General features: G+C 43.6%; 2 protein-coding genes, 1 long non-coding RNA gene and 1 other non-coding gene across 5 annotated transcripts; 1 reads left to right on the top strand and 3 right to left on the bottom strand.

Moving 5' to 3' along the window:
* Positions 1-3167: 3167 nt before the first annotated feature.
* On the bottom strand, positions 3168-7234 carry LOC133900839 (RNA-directed DNA methylation 4-like). Its single transcript, XM_062342089.1, has 10 exons — positions 7021-7234; positions 6829-6924; positions 6423-6517; positions 5907-5978; positions 5648-5689; positions 4440-4588; positions 4236-4354; positions 3810-3891; positions 3667-3737; positions 3168-3573 (listed from the first exon to the last, which is right to left on the bottom strand). The coding sequence occupies exons 1-10, from the start codon at positions 7124-7126 to the stop codon at positions 3428-3430; spliced, it is 978 nt and encodes a 325-aa protein (XP_062198073.1). The 5' UTR covers positions 7127-7234; the 3' UTR covers positions 3168-3427.
* A 1491-nt stretch (positions 7235-8725) lies between these two features.
* On the top strand, positions 8726-10129 carry LOC133900763 (uncharacterized). The gene is made up of 2 exons (XR_009906588.1): positions 8726-9633; positions 9732-10129. It is a non-coding gene; the product is annotated as an uncharacterized LOC133900763 (long non-coding RNA).
* A 131-nt stretch (positions 10130-10260) lies between these two features.
* Positions 10261-10332, bottom strand: TRNAP-CGG (transfer RNA proline (anticodon CGG)). Its single transcript has one exon. It is a non-coding gene; the product is annotated as a tRNA-Pro (tRNA).
* A 7727-nt stretch (positions 10333-18059) lies between these two features.
* LOC133900898 (biogenesis of lysosome-related organelles complex 1 subunit 1-like) lies at positions 18060-19386 on the bottom strand. Of its 2 annotated transcripts, none has more exons than XM_062342174.1 (3): positions 19119-19367; positions 18799-19004; positions 18060-18300 (listed from the first exon to the last, which is right to left on the bottom strand). In XM_062342174.1, exons 1-3 carry the CDS (start codon positions 19345-19347, stop codon positions 18211-18213), a joined length of 525 nt encoding a protein of 174 aa, XP_062198158.1. In that variant the 5' UTR covers positions 19348-19367; the 3' UTR covers positions 18060-18210. The 2 variants fall into 2 exon arrangements, with proteins under 2 accessions (XP_062198158.1, XP_062198157.1); XM_062342173.1 differs by lacking the exon at positions 18060-18300 and adding an exon at positions 18344-18695 and having other exon boundaries at positions 19119-19386.
* Between the last annotated feature and the right edge of the window lie 2974 nt (positions 19387-22360).

Genomic DNA, 22360 nt, shown 5'->3' on the forward strand with positions numbered 1-22360 from the left:
CAAATGTTTTCAATCTCAATGTACGCAAAGCAATTGATGGTCAAAATTTTGATAAGTTGATTGCATGCAACCCAAAATGTCATTTTTTTTTAATAGAGGGAGTATCAGGTATGTAGATATTGTATAGTAGAACATATATTTTGTAATGTTAGGGCAAGGATCTTGGCACTCATCAAAGAATCAGTGGTCGTCAAAGTCTAAAGGAGTGTCATATAGAGAGCAACTCTTGTTATTCAAAAGTTGTATGTTCAAGTTAACAAGCCTAGCTGCAAAATTAGTATTTACTAACTCTTCAGGGTAAAATAGAAATATCTTGAGCTAAATATGTCCACTGGTGAACTTATGAAGATATTCTCTAGTACAAGGGGTATTTTGTAATGTAATGGCAAGGATCTTTGGCATTCATAAAAAAAACAACGGTCATCAGAGTATAATAAAATGTCACAAAGAGAGCCACTCATGTTATATTGAGCTTAACTTCTTTGAGTGAAAAAGAAACATAACATTGAGGAAACTATCTTATTTGATTTAGTTAATAACTCTGAATAATATAGATAATTCCTCTGTACAATATGAAATGAGTGATAAATTAAATATAAACAATAATCGAGAGTAAAATCTTACAATATGTTCACTTTAGAACTACTTTGACATGGTTATAATCAAAGGTGTTCCCCGCATCATGTTGATGTCTTAAACAACAAAGAAATTAACAATAAAATAAATTGTACAAATCAAACAATAGAGAAAGTAAGGGTTTAAAGGAAAAAAATACATTCAAGCTTTTATCAATTAATAATTTTGATAATGAGCCAAGATATATGCTCACCTGCTCTAATATGATAGGATTATCTCTGCTCCAATATGATAGGATTATCTCTGCCCCGATTAAACACATAATTACATAATGGGTCTCATCTATTCCTAAACGTGTGGATACCTTAGAGGCCCTGCTCCGGTGCTCATCGGTGACAGGGACGCGAAGAAGAGACGTTCGGCTTATGATCGACTATTTCCTCTACACTATCGTGCACGATGTTAGAGTGACCTGCTCCAACTCTTCTTACGATTCACTAGGCATCTAGTTGTAGCGATTTATGATCCTCTATTCGTATGGTTTTTTAAATAAACATAGTAGAAATTATATTTTTGCGCTAGCCTAGGGTATCCGTTCCCAATGCCTGTTTCGTTTTCATGGTAGCAGAATGGAGTGAAGAATTTCTGCAGCTCCCAGAAAGATGTCTACAATGAACAGCAGACCCAGAAGCACCTTTTAAAATATGCCTAAACAAAACTCTGTACAGCTGACAACAAAAGGAAGCACACAATTACAAAGATTCATCAGCGTCTAACACCAACATTTTTCATTCATCTTTCATGGCCATCTCATGCTTCCTTTTCTGTGCAAACTTGACAAGCAGAGTCGGCAGGGCTTCGCATACCTGATCCCCAGGCTCTTCTTTCATCGACGAATACACCATCCATGCATGGTCTAAGCTTCTGCTCTGGCCGGACCACCGCTGATCCCGGAACCTCATCATCCTTCCTTGTCACAAGACCTTCGTTCTTCTCACCATACCTTGCCACCAGCAGTTGTGAGCATGCTGCCAGAAAGTGGCATTACAACTGGGATTCTGGTGGAATTGCCATCGGCAGCAATCGGGAGCTCCAGGTGTGCAACATGAAAGCGCGTGGTGAGCACACTGGGAGTGATGTTTGCCTCTGTGTGGAATGATACAATTGGAACCTCCTGAGGTAATGGGTGCTGTCTCAAAAATTCTTTCCTCTTTTCATATGTTCTAGAGCCTGAAGATCACCCTCAAGACAAGACAATGAACAGATTCAACGACAGTGTTGTCCATTATGCCGACTGATTGATAGTTGGAGTGATCAAGCCAAATAATTTAAGGACTTTGGACACCAAGGTCTCCATGAGTTTACTTACCCTCGTCAGAAAGGAAGGCTACAAATTCTTGCGGGATGGATCACTTGGGCACGATCCGAGATGCGAATTAATATGGGGATTTCTGACAAGTGATCAATTTTATGCCGCCATGAGCTACCACAAGGTAATAGCAAACGAATCAGGCAGGATTGAGGAGGGGAGATTGAACAACCGATCACCGAAGCCAATGCCCTGGCTTGAGGAGCGCCGTTCTTCCCGGAACAAGGCAAGAAACCAAGCCATGGCGCCTCCGGTCCTCCCCGCGCCCGCCGCGCCACGCCGGGACACGTTTGCCTTCGCATTTGCCACGCTCGCCTCCTGACGGTTTACCTCGGCCATCGAGCTCTGCTGCTGCATCGTGCACTCGCTCGCGATCCGGGCTGGACCTCCGCCCTCCGGCTTTTGAGCAAGACGACGACCACGCCCGAGCGCCACTCCACGCGTCAGATCTGACGGGCCCAAGGGGTGGTCGGTATTTGAAACAACGACCACCCCGCCTCTACCGCTAGGCCTGGCTCGCCGGAGCGCCGCCGCGTTCCAGCCGTCACTTGCTTCGCTGTCCTTCCTCCTGGAGTCCGGCTTCCATGGCGCCCCCACTTGCATCAACCAACGGCTAAGCGCCATCACGCTCTGCTGCTACAACTGCCACCAGCTCCTCGATCATGGCCTCCGGACAGTTTGGAGGAAACAAAAGAAAGAATTCTACACAAGATTAGCACGCAATTTACCGGAAATCAGAATCCTGGGTGCCGTACCGCCCGGTTACAGGATTTGGAGCCGCTCTTCTTCCTGCAGTGGAGCGGAGCCGAGCCGCTCTTATTGGTTTCTCGTTTCCACGCTGGTATCGCACATCTGTCTGTGTTCTGTTGGGCTCGCTTCTCAGCGAAAATGGCTAACTCGCTTGGCTTCACCTCATCTTGCACTCATCCACCATTCTTATTTGGCGAGCCACAAACATTAGTAGCAGCATCACCGCAATGTTGAGTTTGGTTGCTGATGTCGAAACTCTAAACAATGTAAGTAGTTGCTTCTAGAAACAGAATTCACCGGCACAACAACACGAACACAGAAGGGGACAGCTGAACCGAGTGGTTCCTGAAGGCTGTCCCTAGATGGGAGGCCCGGGTTTATCCCCGGCTCCCACCCCGGAGGCGTCCCTCAGTCCCTTTGTGGCTGAGGGATGTGGGCCTCCCCTTTGAAAAAAAACAACAACACGAACACAGAGAAAATCGAGAATAGATTCTTCCTCGCAATGCAGAGAGTACCTTATCATGCACTGTTGTAAAATGATAGTAAATCATCTACAGCATTGAGCAAGTCGAATTCTCAAAGTAACCTTCCATTACGAGCATCTGAAAGGCCGTTAATCTGCTGAACCTATTCCTCTCAACAGTCAACCAATACTACACATTTAGCTCAGGCACCACACTAGCTTCCCCCTGCACCTACTACTGCACATTTCTTCACAATTCCCTATCGCCACTAATCATCACCTTCAACCTCTACTTCTTCCTTCTCGTACTCAGAATCTGAACCTTCCATGCCTCCAAAAGGATCCTCACCGGTGCTACCATCATCCTCATCCCCGGACAGCTCTTCAGGATAGTCAAACAATGGATTATCTTCGGCTGCATATTCAAGGCGAAAAAGAGTTCAGCTAATTCAAATAAGATAAAAGGATTTCACCAATTAATTACAAAGTAGAATGATTGTACAATTACCATTTGAATCATCTGTATCATACAGATAGACATCATCGTAACATTCACCTTGGTCATCGTCAACTTGTAAACTAACATAAGAAGATCGTTTAGAAGACACACAAAGGAATGGAACAGAGTAAACAAAGGGTTTTCATATTTACCGTGGATATGAAGCTGCTGATGTATCCTCCATGCTTGTATCATCCACCTCCTTGACAGTATATATGTCATAAACCTCTGAATCTGCTAGTCCGCAGAAATAGACTCGTCAAGGTCAAAACTAGTGTGGAGCAAAACTGCTCAATATTACTTTTTTAGCACATGTATCATTCTTAGAGTTCGTAATCACTTCTTTCTATTACTATTGAAAGTAGGAACTGAGCCTAGCTCAGTTGGTTGAGGATGTGGATATACGCCTAGACCACCTAGTTTCGAGTCCTTTTCGACGCGAATTTGAGTGCCTATTCTTCTTATTTACAATGCCATCTAGTTCCTCTTAGGTTGGTCGAGTTTTTTTATTACCATCAAAAACACCAAGGATCTTTCAATTAGTGTTGAGAGCATCTAAAGGCAAGAAGCTTACATACCTTCCGACTGTGCCAGTGAAATAATATCTGATTCAATTTCTTCAGCAGCTGATGGCAAGTACTCCCGTATAAGCGGAAGAAAGTTGCATAAAACAGCACCCTCTTCAAAAGAGGTGATCCTGAAGGGAACATCGTAAGAAACCATGCAACAGTACAACTTTAGATTCCATAAGATCTGATAAATTGCTAGAAAGCAAGACTTGCCGTGGTTCTGCCGGATGCTTCTCCTCGTCAGGATCTACCTGTACAGCATCATAAAGATGACATATTTCTCTCAGTGATTCATCAGCTTCGTTCTTTTCTCCTTTTCGACTCCTCCATATTTGTGCAAAGCGAGCATTTCTCCCCAGATCCTATATAGGGTCAATGAACAAAACCATGCATAACAATGCACAAAACAGAAAACCATGACATTTAAGAAAATATAATACTTAATCACAATTTTCTAGTCTCAGGAAATTAAGTAATAGTAGTGCCGTCATGATTACCTAACACACATAATCTAACGCTTCACGGGCCAGGCTAGAGCAACTACTGGGGACTATCCCAACTTCTCTCAAAGGGAAAAACTCGGTATGGATAGGTCCTTGAGAATTCTATACTAGTCAGTCACAACCTAAAATAATCCGTATTGGACTAAGCCTCTCCACTCACACCTATCAAATATGCGCTCTCAAAGAACCTGCTGACCACATTACTCAACACACCCACACAATAACTGTCCAGAACCATCCATCAATATACATACATGTGTTGTAGCTGTACATGCACATCTGCATGCCTAGCTTGCCATGTGCATGTGGCAAGGGGATGCTCCCAGATTCCAATTCCAATTCCAATTCCAATTCCCAATTCCCAATCCATAACAACATTAGGGATGCACGACTTGTAACCTAGAACCTGATTGTTCCCACAGTAACTATGTAGCAATCAGGCTCAACCTGGACAATCTGTGAGGAGCTAAGCTGAATTACACATATACTCGCGTGTGAGGTGACAGATACAAGTCACATAAGAATGCAGAAGTAGAAATGGCATAGTAAACAACTAAAAGACATACTATAGCATTATTTTGGGACGCTCTTCTGCAGTAGTCAAATATGTGCCAATCAGAGTATATGCACAACAATCTTAACAGTGGACTATGCAAAATAGTGTACACATAAATATTGCAAAAGGAATGCAATTTGACACAGCATTGAAAAGGAAATGCTTTTCATGTTGACAATGCTGAATATGTATTAAATGTGCACAAAATAATCATACCAGCCTTTAGTTTTCTTTTATACATTTATTTACGCCACATTTAATGGTATAAACCATCAATCAAATTTCTTGCCTCGTTAGTACTCGCAGAAAGTTGAGCATAAAGAATTGACTGCAGTGAGGAATAATAGGATGTGAGTACCTACCTCATGCCTCTGTCTGGCTGCTGATCGTAGCTGGTCTTGTTTCTGTTGACACAAAAAGGGACCACTTTAGCATTTGAACAACTAAATTCATTTCAACAGCTAGATATGAGGAAAACACTATTTGCCTGATCATAATCGTATTTTCTATTACCAGCAATGTTCAAGGAGAAATTAAAAGGTTCAGTTATTACATAATCCTCACGGGAACCGGAGAAGACACTAATTAATCCGGTAAACTATAGCGCAAAGTTTCACTTACTCTGTCTTGCTTGATCCTGTCATTCCACTCCTTTGTCTTGCTCTTTGTCTCTTTGTTATTTGAGTCAGCAAGCTACAATAACAAATGGAATTGTTTTATAAAAAGTCTTATGCACTATTATAGAACAAGTACTGCTGAGTGCTGATCCATTTCGTAACCACACTTGGATGCATAACAGAAACTGATTCCTCTATGCAAGGAAAGGCTTAAGGTACATATGGCAACATTTTTTCTATTTCAAAGAAGCTGCTCAGTTGTAGTAGTTTAACTCTCACAAGGCAATACAGATGTTGAGATGAAGATTAATTGTGAGCCCTATGGAGTCCACGGAAAAGAAAAATACCAAGAGGCCGTATGCATCAGGAGATGTTGTTATAATACAAATGACATGTCAAGTCAAATTGAAATGCGAGTAACCAAACGAGTTTGTCATGCGAAGATATCAAATCCGGATGGTAAGCCTGTTCAACAAGAAATAAATAAGAAAAGAACTAGTGGAAAAGGAAGCAATGTTACCAAAAGAGAGTGTAAAACATCTTCAACAGCTTCAGAATGGTGTACTGTCTCAATGTGTTGGACAAGAAGCTTCTTAACTCGTGGTTCCTCCGAAGCTGTGGGCACGGCAAGAAAATTAAACTTTTTGCAGGCGAAGGACGCAATAAAATAATTTAGTCCAACAAATCGCTTGAATCAGGCAAAAATTTATATTATCTTATCTACAGTATCAGTATACGACTACGATAACAAACTCATATTAGCAAGTATCATGGTGCCAAGGAATCTCCTCTACCTTTTTTTAACCTTTGCCTGGTAAGTAGACTTGGACTTTTCCATTAACAGACAGGACTATCATTCATCATGATTTTGCATACACAAGTTATTGACAATGTTAGAGGACGGCTACACTCTGTTTGGGTTGTACCTTTAGCACTGGAGGAGGAAGAGGAGGGTTCGGAGATTGAAAGGCTGGAGAAATCGAGCATCGCCTTCTTCACTGGCCTCTCGTTAATCTCTAGCCCTGATAGAGCACACAAAGAAGCTCAAAAATCCCTCCTTTTCGGGTGCAACATTGAGGGATGGAGCAATACGAAAGGAATAGAGAAGGGGAGCTCACAGAAAGCGTCTGGACGGGTCTGGGCAGGTTTGCGCTTGACCCGGACGACTATGAGCTTTTCCTTCGCCGCAGGATCCGAAGCGGACCCATCTCCCGCGGACGCCATGGCCGGCGGCGAGGTAGGGTTAACTAACCAACCAAACTAGTCAGGGACCGTAGAGAGGCGAGGGAACCGAGGAGGAGGGTGGAGTTTTTATTTGTTTTGCTTTTCGAAAACTTTTTTTTTTGCAAATGAACCCTCTAGTAAAAAAACTTTATCAAAAATAAAGCATTAACATAGCATCATAACCTTTAGCGCCCTTAGCCTATTTCACGGCCCTGAGGCCCCCTCCTCCCCGGAGCTAAGATGAGCTCAAGATCTGCTCCATTCATTGCTAAATTATAAAGCTCTTAGTGCTGAGTTCCTGGCACGACCTTGATCGAGTTGAAGATACACCTGATCCTTGCGAGTTTTTCTAGGTCTAATATTCTTTGGCTCTGAACCTATAGCATCTAAGAGCAACTCCAGTCGAGTTGTTATCCATCTCCCCATCGCTATATCTAACAATTGGGCAAAAAAAAAAAAAAAAAAAAAAACCTGGCTCCAGCCGGCTCGGTACTCTCGCTCGCCATCTTTTTGGCTTAGAATTTCCTCCCATCGCTCGCCATTTTCGTCCAACGACAAGCGAGCTCGGCATCACGGAGCTTCTCGCAGGAGTGTCCTTCGCACCATCGGTTGCCTCCAAATCTGACTAGCGCCATTCTTCCTCCATTCTTCCGCGCCATTTTCCTCTCAGCCGCAAACTGAGCACAGAGAAGCTTGCCGAGCCCGCCGGCCAAATCCTCCATGCCACTGCCGAAATCAGCCGGGCCTGAGTGAGGTGGAGCACGACAGAAGGACGATCGAAGCTTCCCCAACCGATTTCACGCTGAATCTGTCGCCTCCCAAAGCGAATCGAGTGCCACATCACCACCTCACCGTTAACCCGCCGCTGCAGCCCATCTGGGTGATCGGTGAGGATCCCCTCACCTCGCGTGCACCCTTTTCTCCTTGGTCTGCCGCCAGTGCGGCCCTCCACGGAGCTCCAAGGGCCACCACGCCGGGTGCACGCCGCCGGCCGTGCTCCGACAGTGCCCGCTGGCCAGGAACTACTCAAGCAGGTTTGCGTTCATGCGCTGAGGCTTTCGCCACCCCTGCCCGGTAGAGCCGTGCACCGCTCGCCACCGGCGAGCTCACGACGTGCCAGCCACCGTACTCTTCTGTGCAGTCGTGGCCTCGTCCGAGTTAAAATATATGTGAGTGGAATTCGGGAGTGAGATTTAAGGGGTCGGTTGGAGTATGCAGAGAAATATTGAGGGAATTTTTCAAAGAGACTCTAGCGAGATTAGGAGTCTATATGAATATATAGGGAGTTATCTAAATATGTTCTAAGTCATCACCAAAATAATAGAAAATTTACAATAGATAACATGGACTGACAAAGCTGCAGGAAGCCCTTCTTCAACGTTTCTGGACAAGTTCTGGTGTTCTGATTTCAAAATAATGTATAATGTTTGGGAATGATATATTTGCCAAGTTGCCATACAACCATACTTTGCAAAATATAACTCCTGCTGGTTGGAGTTGGATCAAAAGCTCTATTTAGATCTTATTTGATAGAGCTTCAGCTTCAAAATCTATGCAAGATTTGAGTCTAAAATAAGAACAAAATGTTTCAACCAAAAACCCTCGATCTATCTAGCTCTAACTCTAAGAATTTTTAGAGCTAAGGATAACTAGCTTCAAAAATTCTTATAATTGCAGCTCTGCTAAACATGCCCTTATGCAAGCCTTGTCGATCTCCACTTCATCAAGGAAGCCCAAGGTACCATACTCATTTTCTGCATCCAACCGTGTACCTGCAGATAGGTCCATCTTTCCTAGGGATTGAAGACCTTTAATCAGGGTTCTGTATGTTATCATGTAAGGATCATTGTCCCATAATTTCATTAGACGGAATCAGTGTTCTGTATGTTATCCTGTAAGGATCATTGTCCCATAACTTCATCTAGGAGTGCCTTCAGAAGCATATTGAAACTCACATTAAAATTTAGTTTGAATTTCGTCCGTTTAATCGACCCATCAAAAGACAATGCCAGATTTCCAGCTACAATTGTAAGGGAGCATAACATCATGTAAGAACAGGGCAAACTGCTGGGCAGAATTACAGATTTTCAGACGTTTCGGTCATTCAGTGGGAAGGCCATTTACAATTTGTGGTAACACTGTTCTTGGTCATTTTCAAATTTCAGATTATTGGTGTCAGCTATCCATCAAAAGACTCTCAATTTGACACCAATAATGCTTGACTATGTTAGACAAAAAGAAGAAACTTTTAGAAAAAATATGTTACAAGAAACTGATTGTATCTTTTGCTTGCAGTGACTTTCATAAAGCTAGGACTTGGGTGGTCCTCTTCCTTCATGCCACCGAGTATCACCTAAACAAAAGAAGACATACTTGTACTTAAATCACTGATATCTACCCATCTGTGACAAGTTAGTGTTCCTGAAGGAAAGAAAAGAGATAGGCGAAACGACCTGCTACTCATACGCGATGGAGGGGGTCTTTTAGATTTTAGAATAATGGACAAGGTAGTCTGTTTACTTCAAATATCTAGTCTTTTGTTTTTTTTTAAAATGGGCTTAAAAATTAAAATTAATTTTGGCTATTAACATCATCACTATATCAGACTAAAAGGGACGATGCAACCACTGTCATCCAAAGAGAAGAGTGGGCGAAATCAAGACAAGATGTGGAGAAGCATTTCAGGAAGCTCCGAGACTGACTACTCAAACTGGTTCTGAAGAAACGGCTGTTAGATTTAGCAGAAAAATGATTCGCAGCGATTTTGCTGTCTCTGCTGCTGATTGTTTGGAGTAAGCAACTAGTGTGATCAATTGGGACATCAAGAAAGTAGATAGGTCGTGTGTAACAATAGTTGTAGCAAAAGTAGAATGTATGCCTGCACAAAAACTGAAAGATTCTGGTGATTGCCGCTATCTTGTTGAGTAGTCATTAGCGAAGCTTATGAATCTGTCGAATATGAGCGATCATCTTTTATACAATTATGAACTCAATTGTTCTGAATGCTTGCCGTTTGCCAAGCTTGCTGGAAAATAATAAAAGGCGAAAAGACAGACAGCAACTGCCGTTTGTCGAACAAATACTAGCAACTAGCAAAGCCAAATAACTTCATAAAAAATTAAAATGGAGTCGATGGGGTGTTGCGAGAATCGAACTCGCGACCTCTCGCACCCGAAGCGAGAATCATACCACTAGACCAAACACCCAGCTTGCCAGATGTGTAATTATTTCCTGTCATAACTGAGTTAGTGCACGCCATTTTCGCCCTGCAGAACCCCATATATGCAGCAGCTTGCATTGCTCAAATGAGTTGAAGACGCCCACTCTTGGTGAAATGCTTTAGCTTTTTAACACGACTTAAGATGTGCATGTTTTTAGCATAACAAAAAAGACAAGTTTATGCTAGCATGTGCGTGCGATTGGTATGTGTGGAATGGGTGTGTGTGGAGGGTGAGTGCGCCCGTCCATATTCAGATACTACAGCTGTATTCAGTGGTGAAGAGTAAAAAAAAGAGACAAGTTTATTAATCACCACATATATATATATATATATATTATATATAGACACACACTTGCGACGTAAATGCATGTCATGGATTTCTGCATGCAATATATGCAAGCATGTGTTGGAGTGTTGATTAGAGACATCATGTCTCAGTGGGAGGGAAGGGGATCGGATGAGAACCCGTGCCGTGAGAATGATTTGGAGGCATGCACAGCTTCACGCCCCCACGAGAGCTTGTAATCTTTAGCCGAAACGTACAAGAACAAACCCATCTTTATTCTTCCGATCTCCATCGTCTTGCACTATAGGACGGAGCTGCCACCAAGCTTTCTAGCTAGTGATCGATCGATGAGCGTGCATGGCAGCATACATGCATATGCGTCCGAAGAAGCTAGACGCGTCGTTTGCGTTGCGTCACCACGCAAGCATATCGTCGATGCCAGCTGCAAACCGCACTCGATCTCCATTAATATTGTTTAATTTTTAGCTTTCTATATTTAGTCTCTCTGCTTAATCATCAGTAAATCGATGCAGCATATCCCTTGTTATTGTACTTCCAGTTTACTTAATTTGGCCTAACACATGAATATATATTTAGTCTCTTCTCTACCTATACATGCATATATTACTACAGAAAATCCCTTCACTGCCGACTTTAAGACCCCCTTCACTGCCGGTTTTGGAGTCAGCAGTGTGCAACGGACAGTGATAGTCGACGATTATCACTGCCGACTTGGTGGAACGACAGTAAGGGGGTTATCACTGCCGGCTAGTATCACTGCCAGTTGAATCCTTCGGCCGGCAGTGATAACCCCCTTCACTGCCGTTCCACCGAGCCGACAGTGATTTGTTGGAATCACTTCCGGTCGAAGGTTTGGACCGGCAATGTTTTCCCTCTCCCCCCTCCACGATCCTCCTCTCTGTCCTCTTTGTACTCTCCCTCTCTCTCCTCAATCTCTCCGTCTCTCTCAATACATGCATACAATAATACATATATTTACTATAAATTAATAATAAAAACACCCTCATTAATATATAGTAATAAACACATATTACAAGTTAGGCGTCGACAAACACATAATATTACAAGTCACCCCCCTGAAAAGTATATGATGGTATTTTGCTACGTATGGTTGCAATCCCCGCCGCCTCCTGCTGGCCGGCTTCGTGCCGCGTCCGTGCAAACAGGTGTGCCTCTGGCCATTGCCTTGTTGCCGCGACCGTCGAGATGAGTTTCGTTTGATTTGGTGGTCGTCGGATCATTCGATCTCTAATAAGCTCCGGTCGGTGCTTGTGCTGTGGCCATGTGAGCAACATGTCTTTTTGCTCCGGGCGGTTCTATGTCGTTGCCGTCGCGGTGTTTGTCGTCTTAAGTACTTTGATCTGTGATGGGCTCTGGTCGGTGTTCACGCCGTGGCCGTGGGAGCGAGCATGTTGCCGTATGACTTGATCGGTGTGTGCGTGTGCTATTCTCGTATGCCACCACTGTCGAGGTGTACATGTTTTTTCTCTTTGTTCCGGCCAGCTTCGTGTCGTCGCCGTGATCTGTCGTGCACCGGCTGGGAGTCAGAGTGCCGCCGACTCGCTGGCAGGGCATCTGAGCGCTGCTGCGCATGTGAGCTCCCGAATTGGTTGGAATTACTGCTTGCTTGGCTAGCGTGTTTCTGTGTTTCACTTCGTTGTAACCGTGCCACCGGTCAATATGGTTGTTTATGGCTCAAAGTTTGGCCATGTTCGTGCGCTCCGCCGCTGTGTGTGCCTCTCCTGTCATGTGCGTGTGTTTGAGCCATGTCTCTCTGACGCGGCTCTGTTACTTGGCCCGTGCATATGTCTGGCCACCGACAAGCTTGTGCCCAAGTTCACCATATCAGGTGCGTGCCCGGTCTTCGCGCACTTTGGCAAGTGATCTGTTCTGTTGAGTTCGTCAAGGTGATTCTCGATGGAGGTTTGTGCCGTCGCAGGGTGTGATGCCGCCGGCTGGGAGTTAGTACCGTCGACATTCATCGTCGGCTTGGTAATCTGAGTGTCGTTGTACGCGTTTGCCCAGCCTGTCAATGTTGCTAGTGTGTGTGTGTGTGTTGATTTGAGCAGGGCTGATGTGTTGACACCATCGCCCTTCTCTACCACGTGAATTTCTCTGGTGTTCGCCGTGGATGCTGGACACCTGTTGCCATCCTGCCATCAGTGTTGATCTGTTGCTGATTGAGTTGCTATTGCAGTCATGCTATTGTCAGCTGTACCCCTTTGATGTCTGTGATGTTATTGTGGAAGATAGTTATGGCTTCATCTTCCCTGCTATTGGTCAGCATTGGGGGATAGTGATATAGTCATCTTCCCTATGTGTCTTGGCTTTACTCTATTGACGACTAGGATGGCTAGCTTGCATCTGATGAGCTGTTTAAAGGGCCTCGCTGATGTATGTGCCCTTGGCGATGGGATGATAGTTGTGATCCTTTTCTTCATAGGTGGATTGGTAGCCTCTCTATTATCCTCTATCTGATGGATGATTCTGAGCTTGTCTACCTAATGACGGTTGTGCTAGTGATAGCAATATAATGTGGGTTGATGTTGGCTATGCCGGTAGTTAGCTTTCCTGAGATGAGTTTACTATGGCCAGCTACCTTTGCTGCTTGTTATCTGACGCCATGATGGCCCTGTTGCTACTACGGCTTTTTGCTACTTGCCCTCCATTGCCTCTGTGATGCTTGGTGGCTTGATTTTGCCATGTGGCTGATACTGCCCTATTGTTGGTTTTGCTGATACAGGTTGTGATCACCCTTTGCCTTTGTGGCCTTTTGCCTTTGTGGCTTGTGCCTTTGTGGCCTTTTATTTTTTGGCTTGGTTATGTTACCTTTTACCTATGTGGTATGTCGCCTTTATGGCGTTAGCCTTTGTGGCTTGTTGCCTTTGTTGCCTTCGGAGATGGCCGATGAGGTTAAGTTCGAGGCCTGAGGGAGTTAGTGAGCTAAGCACGGCGTTAGGCTCCTGGTCGCGGCCCCGTTACTGTACCGGTTGTAGCTATGTGTCGTACCGTGCTCCTAGCTCGCCTCAATCACTTACACTATTTTGAGGCCTTTTAGCCGATGATGATCTGAGATACATAAATAGTCCCTAAAGCTCATGCTAGACTGTTGTCCCATTTTCTTTATTGCTTTTATTTCTGACGCAATAACTCTGCTCTGTTTTGATGTGTGTGACTATAGCCTTACAGACTCGGAGATGACCTGAGTATGACGATCAGCAACGCAGCTTAATCGAAGGTAGCCTGAGAGACAAGCGTAATTAACCGGAGGCTTCAGAAGGCCGCGGGAACCAGGAGGACACAGTCGCTAGATGTTTAGTCAGATACACGTGTACGTGTGTACGGCGTATGTGATAATGAGATGTAATCGGAAACTTGTACTTTATGGATTCAAATGGATTAAGAAGGTAACAGTGTTTCCATTTAGTTATTGTCTCTTTACTTTGTATACTTTGTGTATACTAGCACGCTCTCAGTTGTTATATTCACAGTTATACAGTACAGCAATTCGAACACAGCAACATGTTTCGAGTCCACGAAACAAAAAGTTAGTTGAGTTGAGCTACTCCAGTATCCCTCTACCTCTCACGGTGGCACTACATCTCCTTCTGGCACCTGGGCCGGACGGTGGTTGGTGGTGCCATTCCTTCCTGAAAGTTCTGCATACGATGACGACGAGTGGTTGAGTAGTATACATATAGAGAGCTGAGAAAGGAGGGGGGTAGAGATAAAGCCGACGAGGGAGGAAGAGAGGCTGTCGAAAGAGTGAGATAACCATGAAGAAGTCGATAGATAGAATGCATACACATACAATATTATAATTGAGTACGTTAGAACCACATTTAACAAAAAAAAAGAAGTCACATCTAACATAGCAAAATAGGCATAAGGGTACTGACAATTGACACATTATTCTTACAAGTCAACATTATCTTACATAGCAAAATAATGATGATTACAACTAGAACTAGTATTAACTTAGGCTAAAAGAAAACTGTTTAGGTCAACCTCAGATAGGGTGTCCAACTTGTCTTGAGAGAAACTGCTCTCTGAACTAGTAGGATTGGCACATAAATGCTGACTTGAGAAAAATGCTTCTTCTCCGAATCCACAAAATCAATACTAAAGTCATAGAAGTAATAAAGAAATATGGCCTCGAGCCATATACACGCGCGACGTGCATGCATGTCATGGATCATCAAGAATTCACTCTCAATTTCGTGGATTTGACCAAAATCACATAGAGAGGGAAAATTTAGAGAAAAATAACTTAAAGGTGTTCGTATGAGGAAATCATTTTGGAATCACTTTAGATGTTCTCACACATGTCCTAGCAACTTTTTGCCCCAATAAAATCACTCGAAATCGCTTCCAAAAGCGAAGAGTGAAAAATCAACCAAATCTTCAAGAACAAGAGATTAAAAGGAAGGAGATCAATAGCATCACAATTTTGCTAAACAGCCGATGAATAGAAATAAGAACATAGCAAGATTCATAGATACATGACTTAGAAGCCACCCTTTATCCTCCCACTCTTGATGAGATTAAGTTTAGAGCTATAAACCCTAACTTCTCTCTTTAAAACTCTAACCAAGCCTAAGAAATAACAAAATAAAAGTAAATCCTGAAGAGGCCTGTTTGCACCAGCCCTCTCCCATATATATAGGCAAATGGACAATTCCCAAAATTCCCATAAAGACTAATACATATATATTATTCCCGAAGAGCAAAATGGTCCAACTTTTTTGTTGTCCATCAGATGGACCCGACACATTCATGACTCTACTTCGTCTCCACGCAAGTTTCGTGATGATGCCACACATCCTTTGACTCCACCTCCGATTTTGAGGAGAAACTGAAAAAACCACCTTGCATGCTTCTCCAAGCATGACTCATCGATATCAACGTGTGTTCAACCTCCGCCATGACATTTGACGCCTTCAAGTCTTTGTGCTCCTGCCACCGGCCCGCCTCTTGAGTTGTAAATCGTATTTCCATCTTGACTTAGTCAACGCTATCTTCATCATCTTTTCTTCCCAACATGTTTCTTACACCCTCCATGTGAGCGATGCGGATCGCCTATGGCTCCACCCGGCCTCGCACGGTACATCGGCACCAAGCTTCCAATTGCTCTTCACCGTCTTGCTGTTGACCGTCATGTCGCATCCATACACCTACATATCATAAGCCAAGAAACATGTCTCTCTGTCATCCTCCATTTTCACTCCCAGTTAGCCATAAACATAATCAAACACAATTGAAACATACTATACAAACCAAAAATTCTAAATCAACAATTACATCAATCACTTATTATCAACAACACAATTCTCCCTTGTGTTCTCACTTAATATCATAAGCTCGTGGTTTTGTTCAAACGTTGTCATGTGTTGACATCTAATCACTAAACCTGTAATAGGGTATGTGACTGTGTTGAAGTGTTAGTCTTCCGTGCTCCCTTGCAGAAGTGCACCTATTCTGAAACATTTATGTGACACTGTATATCAAAATATATTGACACGAATATTTCGAAGGTTAATACTGCATTTATGTGATGTCATCCTGCTGCCTATGATGGTCATAACTCCAAGTATAATATGCTTCTTTAGAAACAGTTGAAAGTGAAAAACTCAGCGTGCGCACAAATTCTGCCTATAAATATCTGTTAACATTGACACTGGCCAACAAACTGCTCTAAAGCCCTGAAATCCTCTATGTCTTGGCCTTGCTGTTCGCTGCAAGCTTGGTTTCAGCTCAGCTTACAGCAAATTTCTATGACAAGTAATGTCCAAATGCACTGTGCACCATTCAAACAACCGTGAGATCTGCAGTTGCAAGGGAGAACCGCAGGGGCGTATCATTGCTCCGCCTCCACTTCCATGGCTGCTTTGTCAATGCAAGTGTCTCCAAACCTGCACATATATTTCATACTTCAAATTTTACTAACCACGGAATTCGTAACTATGCAGGGTTGCGATAGCTCAGTGCTGCTTGATGACACCCCAACATTCACAGGGGAGAACGCTGCTCCAAACAACAACTCCCTGCGTGGATTTGATGTGACTGACAGCATCAAAGCACAATCTTGAGAGGATCTGCCCGCAGGTGGTTAGTGTTTATCCAGTATTTTTAACTGAGATGATGATGGAAGAACTCTTTATGTTTAAGCAAGACTCAGGAAGTACTAAATTAAAGCCAACATTCCCTAATATTCAGAGACTCCAATGCAAACAAACAATAGTAAAAGAAGACCATTTCTATTTCAACTAGGAGGGCCTACTTGGGTTGTCAATCTGGGAAGGCGGGACTCAACGACAGAAAGCCTATATGCTGCAAACAATGACATCCCTGCACCGACCCATGACCTTGGTGATCTCACGAAGTCCTTTTCTCAAACAAAGGACTGAATGCAACTGACATGATTGCACTCTCAGGTACTGTAATAATATTGAAATGAATTTACCATCAAAATCATGTGATGAAAGTTTTTTTTTATATACTACAACGTCAAAGTTTGTTTGATCCCAAAATTGTAATATTGAAATGTTATTTTTTAAGAAACCTGCCATGTAAATTTATCCCAAAATTTGATCCCCGCCGCAGCTTGGTTACAGATTGAAACATATACCTGGTATTATAAAAGATAGTCCAAGCAAGAATGCAAGATTCGTTCCTTGATGCCAACAATACTACTCTTGACTACTGACATGCCAAACAAAAAAAAAGCCACGGGCTCGTACTATTGGGAAGGCCAGATGTGCCAACTTCCGCAATCGCATATACAGCGAAATTAACATCGAAACATCTGTTGCAACATTCCTGAAATCAAATTGTCCAAACAAGACTGGCGACAATAACATATCCCCCCTTGACGCCTCAACACCCTATGTTTTTGACAATTTCTACTACAAAAACTTGCTGAACAAGAAGGTTATCCTGGATTCTGACCAGCAACTGTTCAACGGAGACTCAGCAGACTCCCATAATACTACCTACTCATCAAACATGGCAAAATTCTTTACCGATCTCAGTGCAGCGATGGAGAAGATGGGCAACATTAGTCCCCTCACTAGATCAAGTGGACAGACAAGGAAAAACCGCAGGAAGGTAAACTAAGACTCGCATTATTGCACCCTGTGCAGGTTTGTGGTTTAGTACCTTGTAATCTCCATTGAAGGGAGAAGTGTCCCTTTCCTGATGATGTAGTCCTCTCCAAAGATGTATCCACTGCTTTTTAAAGTATATATGTCAAAGGAATAAAATGGTGTGAAGGATGTTTTTGATGAAGTAATTGGTACGGCCTTTCAGTGTTTCAGCTACCTATCTTGAACTTGCAAGCTCGATAATAAAAATTGTTCCATAATGGCACAAGAACAACACCACTTTGAAATCGAAGGAATCAGAGATGGTTCTCATAATACGAATGCATTGCTAGGATTAGTATTACAATTTTACACAGTGAAACAGTTCTATACAAGGGACTTTACAGCTCGCATAATTCCAATCAGAGCATAGAATGAAATTAATACTTCCCTAACATTGTGATTGCAGGCAGAGTCATGACTGATGAATGTTGCGTATGACTGCATTAATGCTTTTACAGTCAAAAGCCATAATCTTCATCCAGTTCTCGAAATCTCCAATTTCCTACAAATATAATAAAACAATGGATGCTTCAGAGAAAACAAATGGCACGCAATATTGGATTCAATGCTTAGTGTCATGCATTGACAGTTCTGCAAAAAAAATATTAACCAAACCAAAAAATGGAGGCCTAGTTAATAATAGTCACCTTTCTATCTTTAGTGATCACAGAACATTCATAAATTAACTCTCTAATCAGTTTACGGTAGGATTTAAATTTACCAAGGTCAAAGGTTATACCAGGAACTGGAAGTTGCAGTTACAGCGTGACGATAAATTCCAATTTATTAGTATCTGCTGCAGAATTTTTGTGCTCGTACATGATGGTAAGGTTCTGAGTTTATGTGGTCTGAACTGCTGTCGGAACTCAGGACTAAGTTTTTCTTTTTTGGAACGAACTGTCAGAACAAAGGTCATGTGCGAGTTAAAATGCTAATCTACGAATTTGACAAGTGCTTAAAAAGACTTCAAGGGCATGTGACTGGCATCACGGTTAGTCACCTTCAAGACTGAGTTGATTTCGTTGGTGGCAGCCAGCCACTGATCAGTCTGCTTCCTGTACCGCGCGATAGTACCGAGCAGCGTGCGTGCTTCAAGCTCAATGCGCTTCTCGTTGACGAAGAGCTCCTGCACCCCGCCGTCGACCGTGTCCACGAGGAGATCGGCGACTCGCACCGCGCTTCTCAAAGCATCCTTCTTTGCTCTCTCTGTGGGTGCGTACGGGAAGAGAGCGTCATAAATTGCAAATTAAGGAGAAAAGGTTGAAACTTGCATCATCAAATCACAGAAGAGAAGTGAGAAAAGAGAAAGGGATGGGTCACCAGTTTGTTGGCGTTGGCGGAGGGATTGCTGGTGGTGCTGATGCACGATCTGGAGCAGCGCCTCTTCCAGCTCCAGCTTTCCACCCGCCGCCGCCGCGGGCTTGGCTCCGTCCATCCCGTCCCGTCTCCGCTCCCTCTTCCTTCCCGGTCGCCGGAGCAATTCCCCTTTCGTCTCTCTCTCTCTCTCTCCTGAGAGCATTCGCTTGATAATTAGTGGGCCTCGACCCATGTAAGTGCGATGTCTCAAAGCCCATTCCAACCAAAACCAATGGAAATCGATTCGGATTAGAAATCCGAGCCCATCTGTCTATTCGAACGAGTCCCTCCCTCTCGGTTTGGAAGATCTCCGACATGGCGAGCAGCAGCACAGAAGGCGGGAAAGGCGAGGGGGAGCAGGGACGACCCCATCACGCTGGAGCCGGGCTCGCTCATCGAGATGACCGGCCCCAAGAGAGGCATCCAGATGCGCTCCGCCGTCCTGGTCGAGTACGACATGAGGATCAAGAGAGGAGACCAAGAAGCAGATGACCTGCATGCGGCTGACATGGAAAATTGGAAACCGTTCTTGAGTCGCATCCATGGTGACAACGGCTAGGTTGACGCAACATTGGCAATGCTTCACGGAGCGGTGGAGGCGACGATACAAATCGAAGCATCACAAGTGCATGGGACTGGGGGCTTCGATTTGCAATTGCTTGCTTGTAAGCTCTTCAATTCTTTAGTTGGGTTGGAGGAGGAGATTCCGCTAGCTCATCCATGGCGTTGTCAGTGAGCCATGTGGTTTGAGAAGGTTTGTCGTTGCTGTGGTGAAGAATACGGGGCGTTTGGTAGCGTTCTGTGGGCTGATTTCGTCTCAGAATCGACGGGAACGCTACCAAACGTTCTGTAGGTGAATTGATTTCGCGTTAGAATCAGAGAGAATCACTCCTGCGTTTTGTACTACGAGGTGGGAGTCAAAAAATCTAGCTTCCACCGATTCCTGACTGATTCTCCTTAATTTCAACATAATCTTCTTTCATAAATCACTTCTACCACTAACATACCAAACGATTTCACAAATAGAATCACTTTCACCATAGAATTATTTCTACCACAGAATCAGAAAGTTGGAAAGCTCTACTAAACAACCCCTACCTATATGCATCTCAAGTTCAACTGTTCAAGCTGCATCATGTTGGTATGTCAGGTACCCGACTGGACCCCTGAACTGGGCTGGACTGGGGTGGGCCTGGGCAACCGAAGAGATACAAAAGTGAAGCAAAGATATAAGGAGACGGGATTGAGCAGACAGATGCACACCCATCTTCTCAATAAGTAATTTCATAATATCATAAATGTATTATATTTTATACATATATTTTAATACAAAATAGTTGACAAAGCTACGGTTCGTAGGTCATGCTGTTGTCCAAAATTTCAAATATTTGTGATTGGAAAGAGCACTTGTTTGGCCTTCTGCATCTTAAGGGTGATATATTCCATATTGCAAGTGTGATGATAATTTTACTACAAATAAGTAATATGGATGGAGATTGTTTTTAGATGAAGGAAGCTTTATTTAAGATGAAATAATGTTCTAGCCTTTACACCCTGTAAAGTGCTGATGAACCAAGCTATTATTAAAAAAATAAAAGGAGAATAAACTGAAACTAGATGTGCATAGAGCAACACTGATATCTCAAACCTAGACCTACAGCTCATAACCACCCCACATTCCAGAACAAAAATGCTTGTTTCATGCACCAACACTTATTGCCTTATACCCTAGATTGAGTGGATCTCAAAGACTACCCAACAACCGATTTCCTCCTGCGAATAAGAGGCAAACAACATGGGTACCTAAAATAGCTCACAAGCATCTATAACCTAGTAAGGCCTCCGGTGACCGGTAAGACACTAGACTTTAAGCCGCACACAACCAACCACCACCATCAAATAGTAACGGGCGACTACCCAACATGACCAATGACCAGATCGGCGAACCCATGAGCTTCATGTGAGCATCTTCTCTCTAAGGGAGCTCCAACAACCACGTCGAACCTAGGTACCACGCGGATCTGAAAGGTGAGACCCATGGAGGGAAGACCACCATGATAGCAGGTGGCCATGGCAACTGCCATCATCGCATAGATTCGCCAGTCACCGTGTAGATCCAGTGCGGATCCACCCACCACCTCGCCGATTCAGACATCCCAGCAGCGGCGGGCCCAAGATTTTCAATTTGGATATACATACCTATCGCGCTCGTGCCCACGCACGTAACCACATGCGCCTCGCCTTGCTAGTGCTTATGCCGCCGTTGCACCCCATCTAGCTCAAGCCCGCACTGCCACCGCCGCATCCCTTTAGGCTTGAGACCGCGCCTACACCTCGCTCCGCCACCGTGACCCTTGCCTCATCCGCGCTTGCACCGTCGCCACCCTCCATCTCAAGAACGTAGCTGTCACGCAGTTACACATGGTCTCAGCCTCTCATGATTGTAACATCTTGAGTTTAACATGTTAATTAGTTACAAATTTCACTCTAAATTAAAAAATTTTGTGATTAATTAGGCTAACTAAAATCAAAGAGGTATATATATATATAAATGTATATATATCAGTATGTATACATTTATATATTAAATGTATTAAGTTGACCAGGTATTACAGAATCCACTAAAATTGTTTCCAAAATAATCCCTGCATTAAATTAGTTCGTGTGAATTGGTTTATGTTTTTTATGGTTCTTTGTGTGGAGAATTGAAATTGATTGTCTCTCAATTTCAAATATGTTCGTAGATTCTATTCAGCTCAATTCCAATTTGAATTCAAAACTTTTAATTAAAATCAACTTCAAGATCTCAAGATCCAAATCCAAATCATGATTCAAATGTCCCCAACTAAATTTATGTCATGACCAAACTCAAATCCAAATTTTAAAACTCTCTTTTGAATTTATTCGAAAACCCTACTTTTTTCCTTTTCCTTTTCCCTTTTTTCCTTTTCAACCATTTTTCCTTGGGCTCAATCTCTCCCTCCCATCTCTTTTTCTCAGCCCAGTCGGCTCGACCTTCCTCCCCCTCTTTTCTCCCTCGCGCGGCCCACACCCAACTTGCCGACCTTCTTTCCCCTCCCTCGCTCGCGCAGGCTGCCGCAGCCCCACACGGCCCAATTCTCGCATCGCCGGCCCGCTCCCTCGCATGCGCTCCCAACCCACGGCTCACCGCGCCTGCGTGAGCGTGGCCATCCACGCGTCGCCCA

This window comes from Phragmites australis, chromosome 19 (genome assembly GCF_958298935.1).
Source record: "Phragmites australis chromosome 19, lpPhrAust1.1, whole genome shotgun sequence".
Lineage (NCBI taxonomy): Eukaryota > Viridiplantae > Streptophyta > Magnoliopsida > Poales > Poaceae > Phragmites > Phragmites australis.